General features: G+C 39.0%; 1 protein-coding gene across 2 annotated transcripts in view; it reads right to left on the bottom strand.

The window, feature by feature from the left end:
- PPP3CA (protein phosphatase 3 catalytic subunit alpha) overlaps positions 1 to 13,133 on the bottom strand; it is a 206,712-nt gene that overhangs the window by 13,001 nt on the left and 180,578 nt on the right. For both annotated transcript variants that reach the window (XM_075709822.1, XM_075709823.1), the window contains 2 exons: positions 9,480 to 9,605; positions 6,723 to 6,797 (listed from right to left, as the gene is read on the bottom strand). In XM_075709822.1, the coding sequence (XP_075565937.1) occupies positions 6,723 to 6,797; positions 9,480 to 9,605 (201 nt within the window). The remainder of the gene's footprint in view (positions 1 to 6,722; positions 6,798 to 9,479; positions 9,606 to 13,133) is intronic.

The following is a 13,133-nucleotide window of genomic DNA, read 5'->3' as shown; positions in this document are numbered from 1 at the left end:
ACTCAGGATGAATCTCACTGCAACTTTTAACATTGTGGTCAAGATCAAGTTTAACCCCAAACAGTGCAAGGGCTGTTTGATAGAGTGGGAGCTCGATAGCCACGCACAGGGAATCCTGCAGAGCTGCTTGTGGGGTTGTGTGTCCCTGAGCAGCCCGCGCACAAACGGGTCCACACGAGCCACCTCCTACGTGCCCACAGCTATCACAATCTGCGTGCTCAAATGTTGGTAACTGTATGCTTACATACTGGGATATGTTCATATGTCTGCTGAGGAGCATAAACTAGATGTCTTACAATCATGCATGCTGCTTTTGCATGCATCCATCTTTTGGGGCAGCTATTAAATGCATTATTTCCAGGCATTTCTAACTGTCCTCCTAGACTGTCCTGAAATTATGAGCCTGTATCTTGAAGTTCGAACTCAGAGAAACTATGCTCAGAATGATGGCTTTCAAATCTCCCACATATAAAGATAAAAATATAAAGATATTAAAAGAAAACAAGATAAAAATATAAACTTATAAAGTCTTAGGCATAAATGTCTAATTCTAGACAATAAAGAGTGGGAGAAACAGCTGTAATTCAGCTGTAACTGGATTTAATATAATATATTTGTAACAGCTTAATAAAAAATTTAAACTAGACAGCAATGATTCAGTTGGGTTCTTCAGGAAATAGAGGGGGTACATTCCTGCCTCAGTTACTATGATCTCACCGAATTGTACTCTCAAGATACATGAGACATGGTTTTCATCCTTTTTTACCCTGAAAGCACTTAAACAAAATTTGTCTTTTTTATTTTTTCCCCTCAAGTTTCACTATCCCTACTTGTTTATTACAAACCCACACTGTTCTAGTAGATCTTGTAAGTATTCAACTTTTTCAGTCACTGTTTAAATTCCAGAAGAGTTGAGAACTGAAAACTGGAAATATAATTTATGACCAAAGTGAAATACAATGCCCTACACTTAAATATAAAATAGGAATGGAAAAAAAATACTTCATCATAAAATACAACAGGCTCAAAGGGAGTTTTTTGTTTCTCATCAACACATGTAAAAGGTTACTAAAAAATACACTTAAAAGATTTTGGTCTCCACTGAATTTCCCAATTTGTAACAGATCTGTGAAAATTACTTAAAATATTCTGTTTAGTAAATATTAGTAATGATTTTGTTTATCCTATTTGTTCTTCTAAAACATTATTTGTTAAACAATGCACCTGATATTCACAATGTTTTACTGCCCTGTTAGTTTTGACTGAATACTACTAACCTGATATGGTATCTGGATTCCCTAACTATTTAAACATAGATCTTAGACTCACATTTCAAGCGTGAATACTCCAGTTCAGTATTCTGAAATTCACTGTTACTGCAAATCCTTATGGATTATTTCAGCTACATTTAAACATACACTTATGTGAAAGTAAATGGGTCATAACCTGAGAACTGACTATGGGTAAAAGGGTTAATTTTAGCCTTTGCAAAAATTGCCCGATATCCTCTTAAGTTTTTACTTTTCTTTCAATATCTAAACAAACCCTATTTGCATGAAGGAACTTAAAATCATGAACACAGCCAAGTTTAAAATTGGAGTGGACAACTTATTTGGCTAGTAGAATAAAAGATTTGAATCTTACTTCAGTAATTTAACAAGTTCTATTGCATTTTGGATTTGTAGCATCCGAATACAGATCTTGGAAGCTGGATATGTAGGACTTACGTGAAATGTAATTTAGACCTTCAGGTTAAGCAGCAGAACGATGAAAGAAAAGACTAGAAACTCTGAAAATATTCCAAGATGCAGGACTGAACAGATAGAAAACAATACTGAGTAAAAGAGCCAACACCAAAGTTCTCACTGGTATCCTAATATTTTATATATTATCTAATTAAGCATTAGGAAAATTAATGAAACTTAAGCCTTCCAACTTATTGAATACCTTTCTTCTGTGCATAAATTGGATCTTCTTAAGAATTCCAAAGGGGGGGAAAGAAAAAGATCAGTGATGTTTGTAGAATGAAAATAAAAAAATAATACAGAACATTTGACAACATCAATGGAAACGCAATGTTTAAGTAAAGTCTGAAAAACAGAAAAGAAACAAATTAGGCAGGGAACATCCAAAAGAAAAGAAACAGATTGAGAGCGATGGGGGAAAAAAAGAAAAAAAACCACAACCTTCTCAGCTCAAAGCCTTGTTAGTAAGTTTTGCAGGAAACCAACATGCAGGCAGAAGATCAGCAGCAAAGCTTAGCCTCCGTGTTACCACCCTTTGAACGCATACTTTCTCCTACATTATCGCAGCTACTTTGATAAGGCTCAATCACTTCTCAAAAGCAGCCTACCCAGTTTATTTGGGGTGTGCCTGCCTGATGACACCTCTTTTCTTAGAGGAATCAATCCAATTCTTCCAGTTTATTTACATCTGATATCTGAAAGAATAACTTACTATCATAGACGTCTGCTGCTTCTACCAAAATCTGTGCTACCAACTGCACGCATGCATTTGTTCAAATGGTCCAGCAGCTTACAGTTATCAAATCCAAACACCACCATGGTACAAGGTATTGCATTTTAAACTCAACTATGTTTGAGAGCAAGACAAGTGCAGCACTTGGTGCCCAGGAACAACTGCACCATGACGTATCTTTTGGGGGCACTGGTTATGTAGCGCACGCTGCTAGGTTGGTTCGGAGGCAGAGCACGCCAGCGAGCTGTACTGTGGCTCACATGAAAAATGCTTTGGGCATGGAAACAACCATACCTGGCCAAATAAATGAATGAATAAATACATAAAAAGATCACATTAAAACGCCCCTCTGCCACCAACTCACAGAGATTAGGAATACATTGCAGCCCAACCTTGCTGGTTTGGAGGAAGAACAAACATAAACCAGTGGGAAAACCCCTCCATTTCTCTCCTAGTTAAAAATTAACTCTTTGAAAAGCTAAGACTCTCTCATCTGCCCAGGCAGTATCATGACCACCTTTATCAAGGCATTGGTAAGTAACTGAGACTTAATGACGAGGCCTTTGCTTTTGCTCAATCTCTGTGTTAGTTGGTGCAGGCCTTGCCCCAGGTGCAGTTTATTGCACTGAAGAGCTGTGGCAAATCTCGTATGCCACCGTTCACGGCAGAACCAGGTTTTGATCGGCAGGAGACATTTGACTTGGTGATTCTCTTTCGGCTCGAACTACAGCACTGTACTGAGGAAGCTGTATTCCAACCAAGGAATAAATATTCCCGCTAGAACTGTTGATGGAAGCTTTTCCGCGAGAAGGCTGCGAGCTACAACGTTGAAGGCAATACAAAAATTAATGCAGGTAATTTAGGAGTGTCTTTATGCCAAACCACGATAGAGATGCATACAAAGCAAGCAGTGCATTTGTGTCAAGTTGTCTATTACATTATTGCACCCTTTTAATTAGCAGCTTAGTTTTTCAATCAAATGCATGAGGCCAGAAATGTTACTAATTAAAATAAAAGAGGACTCTGACTATATGCTGGCTGGGTAGAAGTATTTGCAGCTCCTGTTGCTAAGCGATATGTTTGATGCACAAACCACACAGCACACGAGCTAATGTTCACCCAAGGCATTTTTTGCTGGATCAGATTATATTGCAACCACCATAGCAAACAGGGAAGAGAAAGTACAGCAAGAGGAAACTATCAGGTAAGAAAACGTAACCTATCATATCCTCTCACTTTTAAAGCAAGTGAAATCAAAAGGCCAATACAGGCCAGCAGGGAGATATGGGCTAAAGGGCCCTACGATTGCTATTTAGGCTTTCTCCCACCAAGCATACACAGGAACTGCCTACAACAAATTGATCAGATCCCCATGATGTGTCTCCTTACGCAAAAAGGAGGGGGGAAAAGAAAAAAAAAAAAAAGGGAACACACGCTGTTCAGCATCCTGCCTATGGCTAGATGCAACATGCATGACTCAGAACCACTAATAATAATGGGCTCACAAGAACACCATGCAGTGAGGTCAGGCAGTATTGATGGGGCTTTTTTTTGAAGGGGGAAATGAGAGGGAAAGACAGAGGGCAAGGAAGTATAAGAGAAGATAACAAATGAATGATCAGTGCAAACCATAGTGATGGTTCATTCTCATTACATGTGGGAACCCAGGTCAGGGCATGTTCAAACTGCAAGGAGAGAAAGGAAATCAGCAGCAAGCCCTGAAAACTACTGATGATGCAAAAAGAAGCAATGATTTTAAAGAATCATTCCATCAAACAAAATGCATCTGCTGTTGCAGATATCAGGCATTTCCTTCTATGGGAAGTACCGCTAAAGAAAAACGTCAGTGGGCGAATAGGACTGTTCTACTGCAGTTCTCCAAGGAAGCTGGACAGAAATTATTGAAGAATAGTGGAAATGTTGAACCACTACAAGACTGTCAATATACAGCCCTTACAGAAACAGTTCTAAGCTGATAATCATTCCAGTCTGTTTCATCAAGAACACAAATGAAATTCATCTTGCAGTTTCTCCCCCAAAAGGCAAGGCTCTAAGGAAAAAAAAAAAAAAAAAAAAACCAAGGAAAGAGAGGGAACTCAACTATCTCCGAGAGAAAGAAGATTTTCCTTTGTTGTACAGATAATAAATCAGAACGCACCAGGAAATCATTAAAGATCTCAGCCTCTGTTTAAATTTAAATCAACCCTCAAATTTACTTTTATGCCTGGATTCTTCAGAGTCTCTTCCATGTGTACGATCCCCATGAGCCCACTGCTTCCAGCGGGCTGGAGGGACAAGCGTGCACCCACAGCAAGCTGCAGCACCAGCGCCACAGATCCCATTTTACAGCTCTAAGGGGATTATCTGGGAAAGCAGACATGAACATATGCCAGCTCTGGTTTTAACTACACACGCTAAAGAAGACGACATTTCTAATATCTTCCTTAACATAATGTTTTATACAGAGAAAGCATTCATACCGAAAAAAACCTGAAAGCAGATTTAGACAACAGTATTAGCATTACAGTACCAGGAATGGTTTGATTATTCCTCATCTGGAAATTTTAACGCTGTTAGATATCATTATGCAGTACACACACATACAAGCCCGGAGGATTTCAGCCTGCCTCCCTGCTTAGACACCTGCAATGCTGCAAACTCCACGTCTGCGGTGGTAAAACTCCCAGGGAGCAGGGGGTTTCACCCTCCTCCTCCTGGAAAAACCGCAGTAGATGCAGAGACCTCCTGCAGCTGAAGAGGGCTGCTGTCGCCAAAGGTCCCTAACACCTCATCATTTGTGACTCTGCTTTTGAAAATGTGCTGCTGAACTGTAACTTAGGCATGTGAATGCTGATGCAGGGAAATTTTAGAAAAGGACTATAGGCATTGGCCTGTCTCTGCTCAATGGAAGTTTATAGTACAACTTTAAAAGAAAGTTATTAGGCCAATGCTGAATTAATTTAAAAATCCTTCCCATAAAGCCTTTGCTTTGGTATTGCATTCAGTGGGATTTCAGCCTGCGCTTAAGTGCTTTCTTGAGCCAAGGATTTTAAGCACATGGTTTTCTTGCTACTGTATTTAATTTGACACAGTTTTTACTCATTGTATGCCTCCGTACTGTTTCACACGCTGCTTTAATTACACAGTAGCTACTTATTTAAATTTCATGAGAAAAAAATTGGGCACAATATTCAAACAGGTGTTTTCTTCTCTCCACTGATTACTGGTTTCAATAAATTCAGTCTTTGTCCCAAGTCCTGCAAGATAATTGTTCACGTCCACACTCCACGGCGGATGCAGAACAGGGAATTCCATCTGGCTTTTCAGAGTAAAAGCAAAGCACTGTCATGCATACCCTTCTTCTCCATTGCAGAGGAAACGTTTGTCAAAACCTGTGATCTAGCTTCCTCTTCCAAAGATTAAAAATAAAGACTTTGAGAGAGAAGTTTAATTATTAATTACAACTTCATTAAATATTTGTCTTACTTGAAAGTTCTTCATTCTCCTTGATCATTCATTCCACCTACAAACATCTTGAGAATATTTGGTAGTGGTAGATTTTTCCAGGTTCTTTTTTAAGTTTTTAATATTTCTGTTCTTTTCCTAGATTTTTTTTTTTTTAAATGCTGAAAGCATTCATAGTAAGAACGTTAGGGATATGTGGGATTTTTTTCAGTTTTGCCCAACCAAAAAGGGACATTCTGGAGAAAGCAGAAATGTCAGGCCAGAACATTCTCTATTTGTGTTTGCATGTTTATTTTTATTGATTATATTGCTTCTTAAAGCCTTTTAGATACACAAGTGCATTAAAAGAGGCGACTGATGAAACATTTCGAGTACAAGTCTTCCAAAGTTGCAGTACGACATTTTGGAAGGAGCTCTGCAGGAAGCTTATTTCATTGTAGGAAGACTTCATTGATGTAATTAAACTTCCTATGGGAATGCCTGGGATCTTATGCATAAAATCAACATCTGACCCCTTCATGACAACACAACCCAGATTTCATGGAGGGAAATACACTTTTTTTTAACCGAAAGAGTGAGATCAAGGAAAGGGTTAGAACAGGGCAGGAGTTCCATTAAGTCTTTCCATGCAGTAAGCAATCCACTGCAGCCTAGCACAACAGTTGCTTTCAGTGGCACAGAACTTAAACTGGACCCAGATAATTATCCCAGGGTTAGTAAATAAACTTTTAAAGTAGTTTCAAGGCAAACAATGTCAACCAAGGGCAGGAGGCTCTTACCATCAAACCCATCTTCCTCTGTCCCCAATTCATCATCTGAGCAGATGTTCAGCACGTTTACCAGCATCTCTGTCACTAAATGGAAAACAAATGCAAAATTTGGATATTAAGCTTCCCTCATCTGTCAGAGAGCAAACTGTAGCTGTAGCAGTGTTAATGAAAATTCAGTACAGAAATGGCATCCACTTTTTAAACAACATGGACCTTGTTTTACGCATGTAGTAACATAAGCTTGAAGTGTCTTGTGTAGTTAATGAAAAGTACAGGTTTTCATAAAAATTGTTCCAAATAAAGCGAATGCCACAACAAATAGACCTTAAAAAAAACAATGTGTTTACAATCTCTCTTTTCTGCAATTGTCAGTGAACTAGGTAACTTTTGCTTTCTCCCCCTCAATACATTTTTGCCTTTCATTCAACTTGGACAGCAGAACTGACCACTCTCCTCTTGCTGCTACATTGCAGTAGGATTTGAATTCCCTGCTTAGCAAATGGAATGACATTTCAATTGAAAAAGTTACAGCAAGAGGGATCACAGAATACTTATTTATTTATCCAGGTTTTGGACACTGTACTTTCAGTTCAACAAAACATTAACCCTTGTAAGATGTCTACAAAGGGGCAGCGTCTCTTGAAATCCAGGACAAATAGACTAGATGATTGTTGTAGGTCCCTTCCAGCTGGAACTATTCTATATTCAATAGAAATGTTATTATCGGTGAATTCAGAATATATTCAGCTTGCTTACTTTGCAACTCAGGCATGGAAGGGTCAGCCTCAGGCTACCCCTAATCTGGTCCCAGCTCTTTCTGGAAAGTCAACAGTGAGACACTAACCAGAGAGCACATAGAGGAAGAACAGACAAAAAAAAAAAGCAACCCAGCAAAAATCACAACCAAGGAAATGGAACTTAGAGATCAAAAAAGCCAAAGTTATGAGGTAAAATGTGAAAACATTAGCAGATTGAGAAAAACTCCACTACATCTACATGTAGTAAGCATCATTAAAAGGGTTACCAGGCATGTCTAGCCTTGCGCTTGCTACACAGGTTGAAAGTTTAAAAGTTTTAATCAAGTGGTTATTAAAATCCTCTTCTGTGACAAGTATGATGGCTTAGCACATTAGAAGGGTGGGACACAGCTATATTTTTCCTACATTAGTGAAGGATTTAATATTTTCCTTTGACAGGATTAGTGGAAAGACTTTCCACATTAACAACCACCAGTGAAACTAACAGCTTCCTACCTTGGTTGGCCTTTAAGGAAAAAAAAATCTATAAAAAAAAAGGAAATAAATAAAAAGCTGTGCAGAATATCAACTCTTACATCCATGAGTTTTGTTTTGCAGAGAAAGGGAAAACACCGATTTCACTTCTTGGGGCTTTAATAGTTCCAAGCAATTGGTAAGAGTGACCACTGGAAAGACATGAAGGAAAAAAAAGAACCCCAACCAAAACCCGAGAAAAAAGATGAAGGAGTGTTGATGGTCTCAGGACCTCAACAAATCTGGCTGTGCATCCTGCAGCCTCACCTGAGGAGGCCACCAATGGGAAACCTCTGGAAAAATGACCTTACAGACCATCTTACATGTATGGAGAACAGGCCCATCCTAAAAACAGCCTGGCTGAGTTTATAGCTGAAGAAAATGAAAGCATTTTATCTGCTTCACAAGAGTCTGCAACACGCGTCAGCATGGATTATGTAATGTCTCCATTAGTGGAAACAGCTGTCTATTCTTTGTTAATCCCTATTTTATTGTCTATCTTCTTTGTTCACAGAGACCTCAGGCATCTCACCAGCGGCTTTGCTAATACAAAAGAGTAGCTGAAAACAAAGCCGGTCATGACTGCAGGTAAGAGGCACAGCTGGCTGTATTTCCAGTTGCCTGTTAAGAGAGCTGTTATTCCAAGCGGCTTTTGAGAGTTTATTATAGTTTTCTGGCAGTAATTGCTGTTGCAGCAGTATCCTATAATGGACAGATCAAAGCAAGCTTCATCTCAGGCCCTGAATAAAATGACTTGGGGTTTAAGCAGTTTGCATTATGTATTCATTTAATATGTTAGACTAAAGTGTTTTCATGCCTTTTGTGTGCTTGCCATTCATAGCATGAAGTTGTCTTCAGGCAACATCAAGAGCATCATGTTTCAATAAAGCATCATTTATGTGTTGTAGAGTCTTCTCGCCAGCAATGAGGCACTGTACACCCCGGGCAGAGAAGGGGCTGAGGAGCAGGTTTTCCTTCTTCCTGCCATCTCTTTACTCTCTCCAGGAACAATTAACCAGACTGGGTGTTAGCATCACTAGCTCTGTGTTTGCTGGTGAAAAAGCAACCCATCATCATCATATCAGAAAAGCCAGCTGGGTAAGGATGCAACCATGATGTAGTGAAGTGTGTTGTGATGTCCCTTGAGCAGCAAGCAATATCCAAGGGAATGCCCAAGAGCTTATAAAGGAACAACTAAAACACTGAATTTTATTCAGTGAACGCACCTCTGGCCTGCAATGCCATAAAATCTATTTCTTCAGCAGAAACATAATGGCATCGTAGCCGGGAAAGAGTGGAAATTATAAAAACGTATGAGAAGTGTGATTAACCATTGGCAATTGCTTGCCCCTCTGAGGCCTATTTCTTCAAATTTGTCCTCAAAAGCAAGTCATCTGTCTTCAAATTATTCTTGCCATTTCAAATGAACGAGGCCACATGCACAGTGACTAAGAAACCATTTTGCAGTTTCTATGAACAGAGCCGATTTCCATACCTTTCTCACCCACAAACGGCAAGGACCAGGTAAACACATCCATGAAGTTTGGAAGCCAGTACGGATGAGGGGAGCAGTTGAACTGTCTGATATTCATAACGTTGTTCTCGTATTTCAATACTGCAGCTAGAAGGGAGAAAGGAAAGAGACAAGAGACACGTCAGCCATGCGCGTGTGACCGGCTACCAGAGCAGCAATGCTCATAGCGTGCGCAGCCTGCAGAGCTGCACACCACCTTCCAACCACTTGACCTAGCGGCAGCGCTTGACTGCTACTTGTAACAGGATGCAGCCTCTAGGAAGTTGCAAGCCATTTCCAGTCTGAAAGCAGTGTCGTCAGCTTCCCCTGGCACTAAGATGGGTTGGTAAATAATGAATTGATAACCCTGAGTAATCATGAACGTAGGCTCTAGGATCTGCCACCAGCAGGGAACAAGACAGACTACCCACAACCACCCATATCATACAGTTACCCAAGTTCCTCACAACCACACTTTGGAGACAACAAAGAAAAAAATTTATCACTCGGAGTTTGAATGCTGCTCTTCCAATGAACATTTTCAACATATTTCATTCATACTATTGTACAACAGGTGATACTTTCTTCCCACATTTTTCAGACTCCAGGCACATGAGAGACTGCTCCCGATAGTATGAATGAATAATAATATGATTTATCTTGCACTATTTAAAATTTGCTAACATTCTTGTCAACACACACACGTGCACAAAAAGACTATATTTGCTAATGGGCAGAAATACAGATTTTTATGCCATTGACGCTTTTTAAAGCGCCAAGTCAAGTTCAGTGTTAACTTGTGTTAATGGACTTCAGGTTCATATCTGATTAACTTTAACGTGTTTTTGCAATATTAATAGAACAAAGTAAATCAAGGTATTACAGAGCGTATTGGTAACAAACAGCTATTTATTTCTAGGAGACACCATAGCTTGTACCCAGGCCCAATGCAGTCAAAAGTCAGATGAAAGAGGGAAAGGCTGAATGTGGGTTGGGTAGAGAGGGCAGAGAGCGTAGGCGGGAGAGAAAGGGAATACCAATTTGGTTAGGGAGGAGCAAAGTAATCATGTTGAAAATGCAGCAGATGAAATAGAATGAACTCTGCAATAAGCCTAGATAACTGTCCTTATCAAAACTCATTTTCTAAAGCATGAAGTTTGCCCAACACTATGCTAACACTACATTCCACAGCAAATCTAGACTTTCATGCACTTTTAAAATTTTTTATAGCAATAAGTGGTTATTAGGGAGCTGTAGATTACGCAAACCTCAGGCCATTCATTGAGACCGCCAGGAAGAACACAGAATGGGGATGGGTTCAGCAGCTGTTTATACCACAGGTCTATTTGTTGTCTTTAAAAGAATATATTGAGGGAGAGCTTTCAATAATATGGTCTTTCAATAAAAATCATCCAGTGCTGGATTTCTATTGTTCACTTTATGGGCCAACTGCCTCAACTTGGGAAACAGTAAAACTAAATCTCATCCCTTCCTTCTCCTTTTTTCCTTTTCTGTCTTCTTGCAAAGACACATGTAATGTAAAATCTTAATAATGGGGTTAAAGACTCAACCTGGTAACAGTATCTCTAACCTAATTAGGGTATATTTTAATTTACAGAATCTGTTTCCTGAAATGCAGTAATTTCTAAATTGCACAGGCACAGAATACATGTGCTGTTGGATGCGAACAGAACCATTTATGAAATGGAAGAGCAAGTATTTCTTTGCTCATGGAGAAAAAGGTAATTTTGAGATGACCACTTAAAACCAAAGGGACTCATAACTATCCTGAACATAAAAGTTTTTAAACAATACAGTTACAGGAGACTGCAGACAGGATCTTTAATCAGCGTGGGACTAAGACAGTCAACACAACTGGAAGCTTCCATCCACTGTAAAAGGCACTGGCACTTTACATTTTTATTACCTGAAAAATAAGGGTGGGGTTTCAGTTTTTAAAAGACAGTTCAGTGAACATTACATGAAGTGTGCTGGTCATCTCACTACTAGCATTTACATATAGCTCTGAACACAGTTGCTGCTCAGATGTTTATTCTCATGCAGACAAGCACTGACTTTACTACATCCTCCTGGTCATCACTTAATCTTGTAGCAGTTCTAGTTCTGTAGCTGTAGATGAGCTGTCATCAAATACTTTATACACTAGAGACAATATACTGCACATACTGGAAGACATGGATGTAACTTTACATAAGTCATCTTCCATTTGCCTTTTTAAGCTATGAATTAAGACATCCTGATGAAATCTGTTAACCTGTGACCTTCAGAGTGATCCTCCTCAGCTTTAGTCAAAGAAAAATGGAAGGAAACAATACACACAATAATGCCTTCATAAATGGTGAAACAGCATGAATCAAAAGTATGTCAGAAATATACCACGACAAAGACACGGAGAAGGACGTATATCATACTTTGTTTTCCCCTTTCCTCCAGCCTTCCCACCTGTGTCTCCCCAGGGAGGAACATAGTTCCAGGGGCTGGTTATCACTTAACAGCCAGCAGTGAAGTTGCATGACTGCAATATGGCACAGGACCGTAGCAAATGCAGTGTATCACAATGTTGGCTGAAGGGGATGAACCATTTCTTCTCATTATTCATCTCCTTCCACTGATTAATGTGTGTGTCAATCAGACAAGAAACTTTTTTTTTGATGCACTACACTGTTGCTTCCCACAAAAATTTAATAGGTTGCTAAGTGTTTTCCATTTTGTGGCTGATGACAGAGTCCAGAGTGACCCGGGAGTTTCTGAAACCTACTCACTGATAGACACAGAAAACGGCTCGCTAACGTTTACATGAATTTTTGCCAGGCAGACACCCTCCATTTCAATAAGCCACATTTGACTCTTGCCCATCCTAGTCTGACAGTTGGCAGCCATTCTGCTGCTCAGTAAAATAAAAATGGCTTAATACTGTTATTAGCAAAAATGAGAAAACTAGTGTCGATGATCTTAATATTTCCATCATTTTTTTGGGTGAAATTATATATGGCAGATCGAAATTCATTCTCCTTCTATTACAGTGACACAGTTGCATAATAAAAATAAATAGTTTGTGGCTTTACAGCAAAAATGAGTCAAAACCACACAAAAAGGACCACTTAATGGTTGTGAAGATTCATTTAGAAGGACTAAAACTTCAAATTCATCATCTTAGTGAGCTGAGGTAGTTCCCCTTCCCACTATCTCTTCACTTCATCCATTAAGTCTATTTCTAAATTCTGTGAAAGTTGAATAAAACATTTTCACAAGGAACTTTTATAACTGGTCTCTAAAAAAGCTTGAACCAGAAGCAGAAGAGTTGGAAAACACCAAATTACATATCAATGGCTTTAGTTGGGTTCAGTTTTTTTTTTAAAGGAAGATAATTTATTTTGAGATTACTGTAAAAAAAAAAATCCTCATACCAGCTTATTAATTTATATACCTGAACACCTTACAAAAGCAAGCTCTGGTAACAGTATTTTAAAAATTATTCTCTTCTGTAAATGACCTGTACAGCTCCCCCACAAATGACTTCAAAAGCCACTTGAAGAAAAACCACACTATACAATAGACAAGGGTAATAACAGAGACAGAAGTCTTCTAAAATAATCCTACTCTGAAAAGAATAAA

This window comes from Pelecanus crispus, chromosome 4 (assembly GCF_030463565.1).
Source record: "Pelecanus crispus isolate bPelCri1 chromosome 4, bPelCri1.pri, whole genome shotgun sequence".
Lineage (NCBI taxonomy): Eukaryota > Metazoa > Chordata > Aves > Pelecaniformes > Pelecanidae > Pelecanus > Pelecanus crispus.
Note: the sequence above shows the minus strand (reverse complement) of the source record. Positions and strands in the feature narration are given on the sequence as shown.